At 42.2% G+C, this 17,126-nt stretch overlaps 1 protein-coding gene across 5 annotated transcripts in view; it reads left to right on the plus strand.

Annotated features, from left to right (window-relative positions):
- Positions 1–17,126, plus strand: part of sybu (syntabulin) — an 83,155-nt gene that overhangs the window by 33,940 nt on the left and 32,089 nt on the right. Inside the window, exon 1 of one of the 5 annotated variants that reach the window (XM_033020037.1) lies at positions 6,715–7,059. The exons of the other annotated variants lie outside the window; for them this stretch is intronic. Coding sequence (XP_032875928.1) covers positions 6,921–7,059 — 139 coding nt within the window. The 5' untranslated portion in view covers positions 6,715–6,920. Of the gene's footprint in view, positions 1–6,714; positions 7,060–17,126 lie in introns of those variants that run through there. 5 annotated transcript variants of the gene reach the window in all.

Genomic DNA, 17,126 nt, shown 5'->3' on the forward strand with positions numbered 1-17,126 from the left:
GTCTCTCTGTCTTTTGCTCACTTCCTCCCTCCCTCTTTCTCTCGCGCTCTCTCTCCCGCTCCCCGTCTCGTCTCTCTCTAGCTCTCCTACTCCCTCTCTATCACCCTGTCCCCTCAGCATTCCCGGAATCATTGATGTTTAGCGGTAGACAAAAATGCTGGAGAAACTCAGCTGGTGAGGCATTCGCCTGGCCCGCTGAGTTCCTCCAGCACTGTGTTTTTTGTTTGGCTCTGAAGTTGAAGGTGGCTCAGCGGGACGGGCAGCGGCTCTGGGGAGAGGGTTGTGTTTCTGGTCGAGACCCTTCTTTAGACAATCACAAGTACTCTCACCGACGCGAGTTCAGTTCGGTCTGAAGAATGGTCTTCTCTCCAGAGTCGCTGCGCTGCCTGTCTGCTGAGTTACTCCAGCTTTATGTCTATCTTCAATTTCAGAGAATTACAATTTCTCACGGGGGGCTTATAACGTCTCTAAACCCCTCTGGGACCCTCTGAACACCTCTAAACCCCCTCTAGCCACCCTATTTCCCTCTATTCCCCTCTAAACAATTGTAAACACACCTGAACCCATCTGAAGCCCTCTAAACATCTCTAAACCGTTTAAACCCCCTAAGGCCGGCCATGCACGCACACACACAGACGCATACACACAAACACACACACTCAGTCACACAGACACAGAGACACAATCGCATACACTCATAAACACACACAAACACACACACACACACACACACATTCAATCTTTCAAAGTGCCGCTCATTTTATTAGATGTGTGACACTTTCATATAGTTTTTCAAAATTTTAGTATATCAAGCATTTAATGTTTTTTTTGGTTAAAGACGAGCATACTACACGAAATATAAACATACATAAATTTTTACTTTTCTAGAGTAGGGGCCCCGCCATCAATTTTCTAATTGGGCCCCGCAATTCCTAGCACCGGCCCTGTCTGGGAGGATGCATCAATCGCAGTGAGTTACTGTGCTGTGATCCTTGCTGCAAATTCAGCAATGAATCATCCCAAGGTTGGATGTGAAGAGGGGGGTGCTAGTGTGTTAGAGTCGCACAGTGTGGAAACAGGCCTTTTGGCCCAACTTGCCCACACTAGCCCATATGCCCCATCTACACATGTCTCTTTGGCCCAAATCCCTCTAAACCTATCTTATCCATGTACCTGTCCAAATGTGTTTTAAAACGTTGGGATAGTACTTCCTCAACAACCTCCTCAGGCAGCTCATTCCATATGCCTACCACCCTTAGTGTGTTTTAAAAAAAACGTTGCCTCTCAAGTTCCTATTAAATCTTTGCCCCCTCACTTGAAACCTATATCCTCTACTTCTTGATTTCCCTACTTCGAGCAAAAGACTGTGCATTTACCCTGATCTATTCATGATCTTATACACCTCAATAAGATCACCCTTCATCCTCCTGCGCTCCAAGGAATAAAGTCCCAGCCTGCTCAACCTCTCCCTATAACTCAGGCCCTTGAGTCCTGGCAACATCCTTGTAAATCTTCTCTGCACTTCCCACTTCCAGTTTAACAACATCTTTCCAATAATAGGATGACCACAATACTCTAAACGTGACATCATCAATATCTTGTGCAACTGGAACGTGACCTCCCAATCTCTATGCTCGGTACTCTGACTGATGAAGGCCAATGTGCCAATTGCTTTCTTCACCACCCTCTCTACCTTGCCACTTCCAAGGAACTATGTACCTGCATTTCTCGATCCCCCTGCTGTACAACACTACCCAGAGCCCTACCATTTACCATGAAGGTCTTCCCAAAATGCAATACCTCGCACTTCTCTGTATTAAACTCGCACCTGCCCAACCGATCAAGATCCTGCTGCAATTTTTGACATCTATCTGCAATACCACCCACTTTTGCATCATTGGCAACTTGCTATTCATATCATGTACTTTCTCATCTAAATCATTGATTAGATGACAAACAGCAATGGGCCCAGCACCAAAACCACTGGTCACAGGCCTCCAATCCAAAAAGCAACTTTCCACTATAATTGCTTCTTTTCATAAAACCAATTTTTTCCCCTCTAGCTTCCCACAATGTCCTTGGATATATCTGATCAGACCGGGAGATTTGTCTACCATCATATGCTTAAGGTCCTTCAGCACTTTCTCAAATGTAATACTGACTGACCTCAAAACACTTGACTGCCTCAAGTTCATTGGTCCTCATGTATGTCTCAACGGTAAAAACAGAGAAATACTCGTTGAGGACCTTGCCTATTTCCTGTGGCTCCACACAGAGTTGACTGCTTTGATTCCTGAGGGGCCCCATTCTTTCACTGGTTTCCATTTTACTGTTCATGTGCTTATAAAATCTCTTGGGGTTATCCTTAATGCTATCTGCCAGAGCTATCCCCTATCCCCTAACCCCTTTCTGTTCTGCTGATTTACTTTTTTAGCGTGCTCCTCAGTTTCTGAAACTCTTTCATGGATATACTTGATCCCAGCTGCCTATACTCACCCATAGCTTCCTCTTATTCTTGACCAGAGCCTCAATTTCTCTCATCATCCTAGTTTGCTTGCACCCACCTGCCTTGCCCTCCACTCTAACGGGAACATGCATGTCCTGGACTTTTGTCAGCACACTTTTCAAACAATCCCACATTCTGGACGTTCCTTTCCCTTCAAACACCCTGCTCCAACCAACCTAAGCGAGTTCCTGTCTAATATCTTCAAAGTTGGCCTTGCCCCAATTTAGAATTTTGACTCATGGGCCCACCCTGTCTCCATCCATAACCATCTTAAATGTAAGAGAATAGTGGTTGCTAGTTCCAAAAGGCTCATCTACGAACACATCATCCATTTGCTCCTCCCAATTTGCTTTGGAAGGGTTCAGGTGAGTGTTGCATTTGCTGAGCTCTGAGATGCATGACTCAGACCAACACCAGTGCAGTGTTAAGTATCTGCTCGGATTCTGCAGTCTCCCTTGTCACCTCCTGTCAGATGCGATAGAAGTTGTTTCTCTGCCTCAATGCTTGGCTGCACAATCCTCCCCTGTCAAAAAATTCCTCTGTGGTAACAAACCTACAGAGTTGCTGGTCACTGAGTTTGTACAACGGAAATTCCACCCATGTTTGACGGAAGTATGATTTTAATTTTGTAATCATCTCAAAATGTACAAAGCTTTCTTTGATTGTCAGTTTATTGGTGGATTTGAAATATTTTGCTTTCACTTTACCAATAAAGTTCACTTCTTCCCAAGCCTGGCATTGAATGAGGTGCCTGCACAGTACAGGGTTGTTGTGGCAGCAGCCTCTATTTGTAAATAAAAATGTGTCGCATAAAGGTTTCTCCCTATATAATTCCTATACTGGAGCTTGCTATCAACTGTTACAGACAACTAATGGTCATTGCCTTTGGCTTCCTCTGTGTGGTGAGATCAGACAGCAGGAGCATTAGGGGTTATGGGGGAAAAGGCAAGAGAATGGGGTTAGGAGGGAGAGATAGATCAGCCACGATTGAATGGCGGAGTAGACTTAATGGTCCGAATGGCCTAATTCTGCTCCAATCACTTATGACCTTATGAGTGTAATTAAAAGGTAGTATGGACATTGCACACTTTCCCTTTCAAACTTGATTGACTACATTTACCTTAAAGGAAGGAAGGGCTCCAACCCCAGACTGGCCTGTGACATGCTGATCAGAGTCTCGTGGTCTCGGCAAGATTCACTCAGTTATATTCTCCCCAGGCCCAGGAGGTCAGGTAGATGTTGCGAAAAACAAAATGCAGGGGCAGGAGCATATCTGACTCCCACAATTAGTTTTAGAGATACAACACCGAAACAGGCTCTTGATCAGCCATGATCACATTGAATGACAGTGCTGGCTCGAAGGGCCGAATGGCTTACTCTTGCACCGATTGTCTATTGTCTATTGCCGTCGGTCCACTGAGTCCACATTGACCAGCGATCCCCACACATTGACACTATCCTACACACATTAGGGACAATTTTACACATACACCAAGCCAATTATCCTACAAACCTGTACGTCTTTGGAGTGTGGGAGGAAACTGAAGATCTTGGAGAAAACCCACGCGGTCATGGGGAGAACGTAGAAACTCCGTACAGACAGCACCCGCAGCCGGGATGGAACCAGGGTCTCCGGCGCTGTAAGGCAGCAACTCTACCGCAGTGCCACCATGGCCGCAAATTAAACCACAGTTTTATCGTGTCAAGCTTCTTTGCACTTCCCTAAGCGCAATTCTACTGCCCGGCCAATTAACTTATGCTGGGGGCATTCACCTGGGATCCGGGCAACAGTTCAAACTGCCCAATTGATCTTATTTTGTGTGAGTGCGTTGTGATCCACTGGATTCCCTTTAGCCTGTGGAGAGATGAAAGCTCACAAACAGGAATCCATTACTATTTAATATTACATGTCTTGCACATCCAGTTTGTAAGTGAACTTTAATTTAAATAATCATATGATCAAATTAGTGTGGCAAATAATAAAATGCGCATCATTTAAAAAAAAAGTTTATGTATGGTATAGTGAAAATATAATTACACCAAGGTTTAAATAAAACAAATTGCTGGAGCTGATGGGGGTTCTGGGATTAATTATTCCAAAGAACAGTACAGCACATGAACATGGCTGACTATGTAGTTAGTTGAAACCGTACATTAATGGGAGACCACATCAATGCCAAGGGATTCAAATAATGTGAATAAAAAGAGAGCAAAGGTTAAAAAATATGGTCCTGAAATCGTCCTACAGGCTGGCACAGTGGTGCAGCTGGTAGAGCTGCTGCCTCACATTGCCAGGGACCTTGATTTGATACTGCTCTCAGGTCAAGTCAAGTCAATTTTATTTCTATAGCACATTTAAAAGCAACTCTCGTTGACCAAAGTGCTTTACATTAGTGCAGGTACTGACGTGCTACAAACAGTGGTACATAGATCAACAATACATACATAGATACACACACACACACACATACAGTACTTCCTCAGAGGTCCTCAAGAAAGGCTTGAGAGTAGAAATAAGTTTTAAGTCTAGACTTAAAAGAGTTGATGGAGGGGGCAGTTCTGATGAGAAGAGGGATGGTGTTCCATAGTCTAGGTGCTGCAACTGCAAAAGCGCGGTAGCCCCTGAGTTTATGCGTAGACCGCGGGATGGTCAGTAATCCCAAGTCGGCCGATCTGAGGGACCTGGAGGTGGTGTGGTGGGTAAGCAGATTTTTGATGTAGGTGGGGGCAAGCCTGTTAAGGGCTTTGTATACATAAAGAAGGAGTTGAAATGTATACGGAACCACACAGGGAGCCAGTGGAGAGAGGCCAGGATCGGGGTGATGTGGTCCCTTTTTCGGGTGCCCGTCAGGAGTCTCGCTGCGGCGTTTTTGACCAATTGCTGGCCGGACAGGGAAGATTGGCTGATGCCAGTGTAAAGGGAGTTGCAGTAATCTAGGCGGGAGGGGATAAATGCGTGGATGATCTTTTCGAGGTCGTCAAAGTGGAGGAATTGTTTTAATTTAGCTATTGTCTGAAGTTGGAAGAAGCTAGCTTTTACCACGGCATTGACTTGTTTGTCAAATTTCAATGCTGAGTCAAATATCACGCCACGGTTTTTGACGTGAGGTTTGAGTAATGGGATAAGGCTTCCAAGGCTGTCTGCTATCATTTTGATGGAGTCCGAGGGGCCGAGTAGGATTACCTCAGACTTACTCTAGTTTAGTTGTTGGGTTTCAGGGGGAGATAGAGTTGTGTATCGTCTGCAGAGCAGTGGAAGGAAATGCCGTGCCTTTGAATGACTTGGCCTCAGGGGAGCATATACACGGAGAAGTGAATGGGGCCTAGGATGGAGCCTTGTGGAACCCCGCAGCAAAGGCTAGCTGGGGAGGAGAAAGAGTTGCCTATGTTTGTAGAGAAACCCCTATCTTTGAGGTAGGAGACGAACCAGCTCAGGGCAGTGTTATCAATACCAACCCCATACCGGAGATGGTCAATTATGATGGTGTGGTCGACTGTATCAAATGCTGCGCTGAGGTCGAGACAATAGACAATAGACAATAGTCAATAGGTGCAGGAGCAGGAGTAGGCCATTCGGCCCTTCAAGGCAGCACCGGCATTTAATGTGATCATGGCTGATCATCCACAATCAGTACCCCATTCCTGCCTTCTCCCCATATCCCCTGACTCAGTTCTCTTTGAGAGCTCTATCTAACAGGTGCTGTCTGTGTCCATGTGGGATTCCTCTGGGTGTTCTGGTTTCATCCCATATCACAAAGAAATGTGGGTGTGTAGGTTAATTGGCTTCTGTAAATTCTTCCTAGTATTTAGAGAGTTGATGCGAAAGTGAGATAACCAGTGTGAACAGGTAAGCAAGCGATGGTCGGCCTGGACTCGAGGGCCTGTATCTTACAATCAGTCAATTTAATCAATCAATTTGATTATCATTTACATCAGGGTAGGTAATTGATTTTACTTAGTTTGAAATTCTGTGGCCTTTGACTAAATTGAGCTGTTATCTTCAGTAGGAGACCACACCCTTTCATGATATCCCTGTCGGAAGATTTGCATGAGGTGGAGTATCCATGCCAATCCATCAAATAATTCTCATCTATTTATGGACAATAGAATGATTTTTATCTTGAGTTTGTCATATTTTAAGGTTAGTTGTTCATTTATAAGTGTTTAATGAATTAGGAAAGAAACGGAATGCATGATAGAAAAGCTTTAGCATTATGGGGATGTGGCAGACGTAATGGACATTAGAATGGCAACTGAACTTTTATGCAGCAGGCATCTCCCTCTTCAGTATTGGCTTGTCGAGAGTTACAGCGATCTGTTGCCGTGCATGAACAAAAGCTGTTTATCAGCTGATTTCCCTCAAGAGCTGGCCTTTTTCCGATAGGCCCATTTTTCCCCTTTGTTTTCTGTTGTCATGGCGAACCGTATGGTTAAAATATTAAAGAGCTTTTCTCTGAATAACATCAAAGTGGGGTCAATTAGCTGGACGGAAAAGAACAGGGAGGACCTTGCGCAGTTTCAACGTCATTATGATGGTCAGAAAACGATGGCTGGTAAAATAAAGAAGTGTAAATGTAATTTGCCGTATTTAGTTTTCTAAATCTATCTGAATTTAAGTAAAGGATACACTGTTTTGGTTTAATCATTATTCAACTTGTTTATTTCTTAGTAAAATGGCCATTTAAAAATTCGGTCCATTTTAAAAGCAACAGGAAAAAGACAAAGGGCAATATTTAATCCATGAACAGTAAAAGAATGGTGCTTGCCACTGACCTTGAAACATGTCCAAAATGCTTCAGTGATGAGTGTGTGCGCTGCACATTTCCCCGCCCGATAAGAGCTTCTCTTGCATCTTCTGCAGGGGATTTGTGCTGCCTAGCAACAGTGATGTCATCTAGCTGGATAAGCAACCAATCACATTAAAAACCTTCTCGCAGACAGCGGGCCAGAAAGTAGAAAATACAGTATATTTAACTCCCATTTTAAGTACTTAACAGCTAAATAAAGATTGTTGAGATTATTCATAAGAAAGGGATAAAATCTGAGATGTCATTTAAAAAAAAACCTAATGAAAGATTTTATTTTAATGATATTTTAATCGGGTCGGAAGTTTCCGACTTCCCTGCCTACTATTTAGCTGATTTCTTAGTTTTGATGGAGAGAAGGTGGCATTGTGCATCCTATGGAGAAGCAGAACAGAATGTGGATTATGCAGTCTGAACTTCTTCATTATTGTCCACTTGTTGCAAATTAGAGAACATTGTGAATTCCAACTGCTTGAAGTGGTAATGTCTGTAAGGTATTTCACTTTTTTTTAATTGGAAGTAGACTTTCATGTAATTTTATTCATGATAATATAATGCTAAACCAATGAAATGATGTGTTTTCATTATGTAATGCCACTGAATCCAGTTCCTGCATTTATCTTTTGTTGCAAACAAATGATTTTTGACCAACGTCATTCTTTGGGCAACAATGACTAATCAGTGTATTACATTACACCAGAGAGCAGAGTTTAGAGTTGTGTAGTCTTGCTCATTTCCCTATTTCATAGTCTGCTTGAACCTTTGTAAGAATTGTGACTTCACCCTTCCTAAGCTAGCTATAATGAGATTGAGTATTATTAGTCATAAGAAGCATTGAGCATGGAAAGGGGCCTTTTGATCCACTGAATTTACACCAATCATTGGCTATCCATTTATAATAACCCTACACTAACTACTTCCACATCTCCTATCCCCAGATTCCATCATTCACCTGCACTAGGGGCAATTTTAAGAAGTCAATTAACCTATTAACTCGCATAAGTATGGCATGTGGAAGAAAATCTACACTATCACAAGGAACCTGGGTCTCTGGCATTGTGATGCAGCAGCTTTAACATAGAAAATAGGTGCAGGAGTAGGCCATTCAACCCTTCGAGCCTGCACGTGCTGAGCCATTATGCTGGCCAATGATCTTTCTTTAAAGGATACTAGACCAAGTGCAGATCCATTGGGTCTGCTCCTCCAACGCAATATTCCACTACTCACCCGTTCCCCCAATGCAACCCATTCCCCCAACGCAATATTCCACCACTCACTCGTTCCCCCAACGCAACCCGTTCCTCCAACGCAACCCGTTCCCCCAACGCAACCCGTTCCCCCAACGCAACCCGTTCCCCCAACGCAATATTCCACCACTCACGCATATTTGATTCATTGTTACAGTGATAACTGTGTGCTCCATTTAGCCTCCATGCCCAATTGTAGGACGTGTTACAAACTGTACACTGGAGAAATTCACCTTTTCTTAAAAAGGAAATCACCTGGGCAATTTTTCCCCATTGTTTTTGTATTTGAAAACATGATTTGCATTATTCACTGCAGCAGCTGCTTGCCGCTGTTGTAGCTGCCACTTTATGGCTGTGAAAGTCAATGGGTCAGAACCTTCAGCTGTGATATCTGTAACAATATAGAACTGCTGTGGGGAGGAGGGAAACTGTGGGGAAAGGCTGAGTGTGTTGTGGTCATTGATCATTTTCCGTATCATGAGTGACCTTGTATCCTTGTGAGGAACAGGCTCATAGGAACATGACCTCCCAACTTCTATACTCAATACTCTGACTGATGAAGGCCAAAGTGCCAAAAGCCTTTTTGACCACCTTATCTACCTGCGACTCGACCTTCAAGGAACCATTTCCTCCAATTTCCTCCATCCTACAGTACTCCTAGATCCCTCTGCTCTATAACACTTCCCAGAGGCCTACTGTTTACTGTGTAGGTCCTGCCCTTGTTCGACATCCCAAAATGCAAACACCTCACATTTCTCTGTATTAAATTCCATCAACCATTCCTCAGCCCATCTGGCCAATCGATCCAGATCCTGCTGCAATCTTTCACTACCATCTTCACTATCTTCAAAACCACCCACTTTTGTATCATCAGCAAACTTGCTAATCTTTCCCTGCATATTCTCATCCAAATCATTGATGTAGATGACAAACAGTTACGGGCCCAGCACCGAACCCTGAGGCACACCACTAGTCACAGGTCTCCAGTCTGAGATGCAATCATCCACCATCACCCTCTGCTTCCTTCCATGGAGCCAATTTGCTATCCATTCAGCTATCTCTCCTTGGATCCCATGTGATCTAACCTTCCAGAGCAGCCTACCATGCGGAACCTTGTCAAACACCTCACTGAAGTCCATGTACACAACATCTACAGCTCTGCCCTCATCAACCTTTTGGTCACGTCTTCAAAAAAATCAATCAGATTTGTGAGACCCGGCTTCCCACGTACAAAAGCATGCTGACTATCCCTAATCAGCCCTTGCCCATCCAAATGCCTGTATAACCTAACTCTCAGAATACTCTCCAGTAACTTACCAACTACAGATGTTAAGCTCACCGGCCTATAGTTCCCAGCATTTTCCCTGCAGCCCTTCTTGAAAAGAGGTACAACATTTCCAGTCTTTCGGCACCTCTCCTGTATTTAAGGATGACTCGTAAATTTTAACCAGGGCTCCTGCCATTTCCTCTCTAGTCTCCCACAATGTCCTTGGATATATCTGATCAGGCCCTGGAGATTTGTCTACCTTCAAACACGACAGTACCTTCAGTACTTTTTCGACGGTAACCCTGACTGCTCTCATGACACTTCCAGTGACTGCTCCAATTTCCTCCGTCCTACAGTCTTTCTCCTCGGTAAATACAGAGCAGAAATAAAATAATTTAGGACCTTGCCCATCTCCTGTGGCTCCACACAGAGGTGACCGTTTTGATTCCTGAGAGGTCCCACTCTCTCTCTCTCTCTCTCTCTCTAGTTACTCTTTCCCCCCTGTAGTTGCAATCTTTCTGAGTGATGGAGATATGGGGCACAATGTGATGTATCCATGTTTCCTACTAATACAGATCTAGATGGGGATGCCAGCTGCAGAAGGATGCGAGAATGCAAAGAAATGTAGGCTGACTGAGTGATTGGCACAAAGTTGGAAGGTTGTGTAATTTGTAAGGAACTGCATAAATTATCCTATTTTGGTGTGATTAGGCAATGAGTAAATGTTATTCATAGAAATGAATAACTGCTCCCGCATTTGTGGCTCGCGCCTCCGACTTGAGAGTCACACTCGATTCCCCCAAGACCTGAGTCTGCGCAACCATGCTTTTGTCGTCTACGACGAGCCACCACCAAATGTTATTCATTGAAATTTGGTTACAGATCACTGCCACTGACAGCAATCAGGGAAACAAACATGAAATTCACCTTTTATTGCAAGAGGATTGAAATGTAAGAATCTGTAAGTCCTACAATTTAATAGAGCTTTTGGACAATAGGCTACTTTGATTGGCTTCTTTAGTATAATTTAGAAATACAGCGCGGAAACAGGCCCTTCGGCCCACTGAGTCCAAACCAACCAGCGATCCCTACACATTTACAGAAGCCCCGACAAAGGATTTAATTGCCAAACACGCAGAATTTCGTGCTCTCATACAATGGAAATTTATTATGGAGAGAAATTTATTATAGAGAGAAACTGAGTGTGACATTTGCGACTTGCTTTTGTATAATAAATCACAAAATATGCATTGCAGCTGGTGCTAAAGGTTATCTGAAATCATCGGGGGGGGGATAACATCCCCAGTAAGTGAAAATTGCTGCAGTTAAGGGCGGCACAGTGGTATAGTTGCTGCCTTACAGCGCCAGTAGACCCTGGTTCGATCCTGACCACGGGTCCTGTCTGTACGGAGTTTATGCCTTCTCCTCGTGACCTGCATGAGTGTTCTCCAAGATCTTCGTTTTCCTCCCACACTCCAAAGACATACAGGCTTGTAGGTTAATTGGCTTGGTATATGTATAAATTGTCCCTCGTGTGTGTAGGGTGGTGTTAATGTGCGGGGATCACTGGTCGGTGTGGACTCGATGGGCCGAAGGGTGTGTTACCACACTGTATCTCTACACTAAACTAAACTATATCTGTATTGGATCAGATGAGAACTTGTTACCTTCCCCATGGTTTTTCTCATTTTCATATTCTGATTGTGAAATCAAGAGATCAGAAAGCAAATGTTAAACAGTTGGGAGTTGGTTGGCTGAATGTCACAACAAGCTCAACTTGCACTTTATAAATGGGGATTCAATCCTATAATTGTTCGAGGCATTTAGGATGAAATATATTGTGTATCTGTTCATCTGCTAAACACTAAACACTAACTTGTATCTTTGAAATGCATTTAGATTCTAACAATATATAGGCTATGTGAGGAAAATAGGTAATGTATTTACCTCGAGCATTTCTTGCAAGATTTGGAATTATAAACCAATTAGATACATGGAGAATATATCAGATAAACACAAAATGCTGGAGTAATTTCAGAAGAAGGGTCTTGACCTGAATCCTCACCCATACCTTCTGCCTGTCCCGCTGAGTTACTCCAGCATTTTATGTCCATCTTGAGAATATATCATGGTTGGGGCAGGCAAGTCCCAGTAAGGAAAATAGATAAGAATGGCCACGATAGGGAACCATGCTTGTCTAAAGACGTTGTAATTTTGGTCAAAAATATAAAGAAAGTGTATGAAAGGTGAAATCAGATGGGGCCTTTGAGCAATATAAAGTAGGTTAGAAACAACTCGGGTGGACAATTAGCGGGTGAAAAGGTGCCATGAAATGCCATTAGTGAGTCGGATTAAAGAAAATCCTATGGCGTTTTGGGATTTTCTTTAATCCGACTAATGACATTTCATGGCCCCTATTCATCCTCTTAATTGTCCACCCGAGTTGTTTCTAACCTACTTTATATTGCTCAAAGGCCCCATCTGATTTCACCTTTCATACACTTTCTTTATTTTTTATGCATACACTAAAAACAATGAGAAGGTAGGATTGCTCAAGGGTAAAGGAGGAAATTTATGCTTGGAGTCAGAGGATGTAGGCACAGTATTAAATTAGTACTTTGTATCTCTATTTGCCAAGGAGGAGGACATGGAGGGTATTGAGAACAGTGTGGGAACTATTAGAATTCAGTTTGAGATCTAGAAGGTGGGGGTATGTGGGCTCTTGAAGAGCATTAAGGTGGATAAATCCATAGGGACTAATAGGATCTAAACCAGTTTTCAGAAAGACAAGAGGGAAATGCATGGGCCTCGATGAAGCTCTTTGTATCTTCTGGAGAGTTGCTAATATTGTCCCTTTGTTTAAGAAGGGAAGTAGAGATAATCCAGGAAATCACTTCAGTGGTGGGAAGTTCACCACCGATTTTTCAAATACCCTTGGTTCCAGGGCCTTGCTGGATTATCCGTTTTTCTGGACCAACAGGTGTCACAGCTTGGGGGCCGGGGGGGGTGGGGGGGGGGGGGGGGGTGGGGTGGGGAAGTTGAAGTTGGCAATCAGATGGATCTGCCGGCTCCGGCCAGGCCAAAGCTCCTGACCTCACCCGGTTTAGGCACCACGTCCTTTTGGTTATTTAGATTTGGAACTGGTTTCATCATAGAAGACTCTGGTAGAAGGTTATGATTCTGGCTGGAAGACTGTAACCAGTGTAGTTCATTTTGACCTCTTTTTGTGATATAAATCATAAGATCATAAGTGATAGGAGCAGAATTAGGACATTTGCCCACTCCGCCATTCAGTCATGACTGGGCGGGACAGAGATAGAATGTAGTCAGAGAGAGTAAGACTGGTGGGAAAACTTGGAAGGGGGAGGGGATGGATAGCAGTAATAACCTGATATATTTAATTCTTCAACACCAAAGGTTGATAGATTTATTTCCATAATGCCAACTTTGTTTTAAATATGAATCAGTTTTTACCAAGAAAAATTAATTTGTGAAACAGTTGTCCTCGACTCTCAAAAACGCAAGGTTAGTACATGAACTTCTGATTTAACTGCATGGAAATATAATTTGTATACTTTTGCCTGCAAGTGCATGTTGTAGACCTCACATTAATTTAATTTTCAGCTTTCTGCAGTATTGCACACATTTAATTTGGTCCTCACTTAAAGACATATATTCTGGTTTTTTTACTTACTAAATTTATCTATATTTATAGTTAAATACAGAGCTTTGGGAAAATTGGAAGTATAGTTCCTCAAAAGAAAGGAACTCCTCAGATCCTAACTTGTATGAACTGAATATCTATATGTTTAGGACTTCCCTTTCCTTCTGGGCAGTACTGTTCATGATGAGTGCTGAAAGTTATGAACATAGGAGCCAAGCCTTTAAAGCAACATTCTTTATTTTTTAAAGCCTAGTTTGCAGGATTATAATAGACTAATTTAGTCATTAAAACAAAAACTTGGCAAGTTCCATGTAAGAAGTAAATAAATCTGCTGCTATGGAATACCTTTGTGTAGATCTTCTACCTGCAAGGAAATGATCTAAAATGGCAGTTTTAGTCATATAATTGTAGACCAGGAAAACGCTGTGTTGATCAACTAGTAAGATTGCAATTTATTAAAAAGGAATACATTTAAAAAATGAAAGTGAATCTCCCTGTTTGTTGCTGTAACTTAACTATAATCTAAAGAAGTACAGCACAGGTGCTGCGATATTAATTTAGCAAGGAGGTTATCTCAATATACTGCCCATGCAAATCTTTCGTCTGCACATGATCCATATCCCTCCATTCCATGCTTATCTCTGTAACTATCCAAAAGCCTCTTAAATGTCACTATCGTTTATGACACCATCACCATCCCTGGCAGCGCGTTCCAAGCTCCCATCATACTCCACGTATAACAAAACAAAAACAAAAACAAAAAACACAATTTACCCCAAGCATCTCCTTTAAACTTTGCCCCTCTCAGCTTGAAGCTATGCCCTCTAGTACATGACATTTCCACCCAAGAATAAAGCTTTATCTGCCTTATTATCTGATTATTGAAGATTATCTACCTTATATATACCATTCATAATTTAAAACTTGTATCAGATCTCTCCTGACCCTCCGACGCTCCAGAGAAAACCATCGAAGAATGTCTTAACCTCTGCTCATTGCTAATACCTTTGAATCCTGGTAAACCTCTTCTGCACACTCTCCAAAGCCTCCAGATCCTTTCTGCAACGAAGGGACCAGAACTGCACCCAATACGCCAAATGTGGCCTAAGCAAAGATGTACTGAGATTTTGTTCTGGTAACCTTAAAACAATCTAAATCCACAGCAATAACTCCAGAGAATCAGCAAATGTTTCATCAGAGTCTATTTGAATTTGCCATCATCCATTTTGTCTACAATCAGTAAAGCATTCGGTGTAGTAATGTTTTTTAAGAACCCTTTGCATTTTATTCTTATTTCCACAATTTCTATATTTAAATGAAAATCATCAGATGCTGTCTATAACACCTCCTTCTATTGGGATGGAAGGATGTTATGGATCAGTACTTTTGCATACTCATCTTCAATGACATTGTACAGTCTTCGCCATGAGTCATAATTCAAAGAAAGTATTCTTGGTTAATTATCCTAATTTCAAAATTTCAATCCTTTTAGGAAATATTTTGACCAACTAATACAACAAGCTGTGTATCATTAAATTGTTATACTAATTCCATGCCTCATTTGACAGATAGAATTTATGCTGTTACACACGGGATAATGGATACATCTGTTCACGATGAAATGAGAAGAAAAACTATTATATTGGTGCTGCTTGTAGCAGGATATAATTTTCAGCCCACAAAGACTGAGTTTAGTGAACCAAAATGAAGGCTTGGATCGAGTGGATGTGGAGATGATGTTTCCACTAGTGTGAGAGTCTAGGACTAGAGGTCATAGCCTCAGAATTAAAGGGCGTTCTTTTAGGAAGAAGTTGAGTCATAGGGTGGTGAATCTGTGGAATTCTTTGCCACAGAAGTCTGTGGAGGCCAAGTTAGTGGATATATTTCACGCAGAGATAGATAGATTCTTGATTAGTACGGGTATCAGGGGTTATGGTAAGAGGCAGGAGAATGAGGTTAGGAGGGAGAGATAGATAGTTGACTCATATGGCCTAATTCTACTCCTATCACATATGATCTAAGTGCAGGTTGGTTTTAATCTGAATAGTTGGAAGTGGGAAAATTCCATTGTTGCTGGACATCAGATGTAAATCTATCAGACAGTTGAGTACAAATTTGGAGTTACATCAAGTTCTTGCTAGTATAGAATGAATTGCTTTGTTTGAATTTGGGGAATAAACTAGTATCCCGCAAAATCATGTTGTTCTCATTTAGATTATTTTTTTTGAGAGAGGATTTCTCAACACAGATGTTTCTTATTTGATTACGGTGCTCAAGCTTCAAATAACTTTGTCATCTGCAGTCACTTTTCATTCATAAATTATAAATATAATGTGTGTGTGTTTCATTGACTTTCACAATTGCTGCAGTGTTCCTTTGGCTAAATGTAAGCTGCTTGTACAATAGTCCTATCTTCCTTTAGATTAATGGAGACCAGTTTACGTAAAACAATGTCTGGCACTTGTCATTAGTGATAGGAGCAGAATTAGGCCATTAGGCCCATCAAGTCTACTCCACTATTCCATCATGGCTGATCTGTCTCTCCTTCCTAACCCCATTCTCCTGCCTTTTCCCCATAACTCCTGACACCCATACTAATCAAGAATCTATCTACCTCTGCCTTAAAAATGGCCTCCACAGCCTTCTGTGGCAAACAATTCCACTGATTCACCAACCTCTGATGAAAGAAATTCCCCCTCATCTCCTTCCTGAAGGTATATCCTTTAATTCTGAGGCTATGGCCTCTAGTTCTAGACTCTCCCACTAGTGGAAACATCCTCTCCACACACACTCTATCCAAGCCTTTCACTATTCAGTAAGGGTCACGCCTCAACCTTCTAAACTCCAGCGAGTACAGGCCCAGAGCTGTCAAGCGCTCATATTTATATTATGACATCAGGCTCTTTTATCCTAGAACAAATTTACAGATGCAATATTTCTCTGGATTTGAGCCCAGGTTGGGAACAATTTTGTGTGATGTAATTTGTTTGCAATTGGTGTCGGCCTAGGCTCAGGTGCTGGTGTTCCCACATATATTTTTGTTTATTCAATGACATATGGGCATTGTCAGAAGGGCCAGTATTTTTTCTCCTTAAGAATTTTGCAGTTAGTTGCCATCTTGCGTCATTGTATTAAATGTAAAAACCAAGATGCTTCCATAGACGTATTGGATTAAGGAGCTCCGGTATTTTGATAGTGATCGTGAGGGGATGACGATACACCTTCAAGTTTGGATGGTTTGTAACTTGAAACCCTGCAGGCGTTTCAGGCACCACCATTGTCTTTCTAGAAGATACGTGTCAAATGATGCTGTCAAAAGAGGATTTTGTGAATCGTTAAAATGCATCTTGTTGATGGTACATGTTGAAGGAGGGATCAAATGGTCAAATTTGTGTAAGTTGCGCTGTAACTGCCTGCAATCTAAATGGGTTCAAATTTGAGAGAATTACTAAAGAAATTCCTCCTCAAAGAAATAGCCTTAGTTTAATGTCTCAGCCGAAACGTTGCATCCAATGCTCTTTCTTTGAGGATGTGGAATTTCTTGAGTCACAGAGTGGCGTATCTGTGGAATTCATTGCCACAGATGGCTTTGGAGGCTGAGTCTTGGGTATTTTTAAAGTGGAGATTGATAGGTTCC

Source organism: Amblyraja radiata, chromosome 4 (genome assembly GCF_010909765.2).
Source record: "Amblyraja radiata isolate CabotCenter1 chromosome 4, sAmbRad1.1.pri, whole genome shotgun sequence".
Classification (NCBI taxonomy): Eukaryota; Metazoa; Chordata; class Chondrichthyes; order Rajiformes; family Rajidae; genus Amblyraja; species Amblyraja radiata.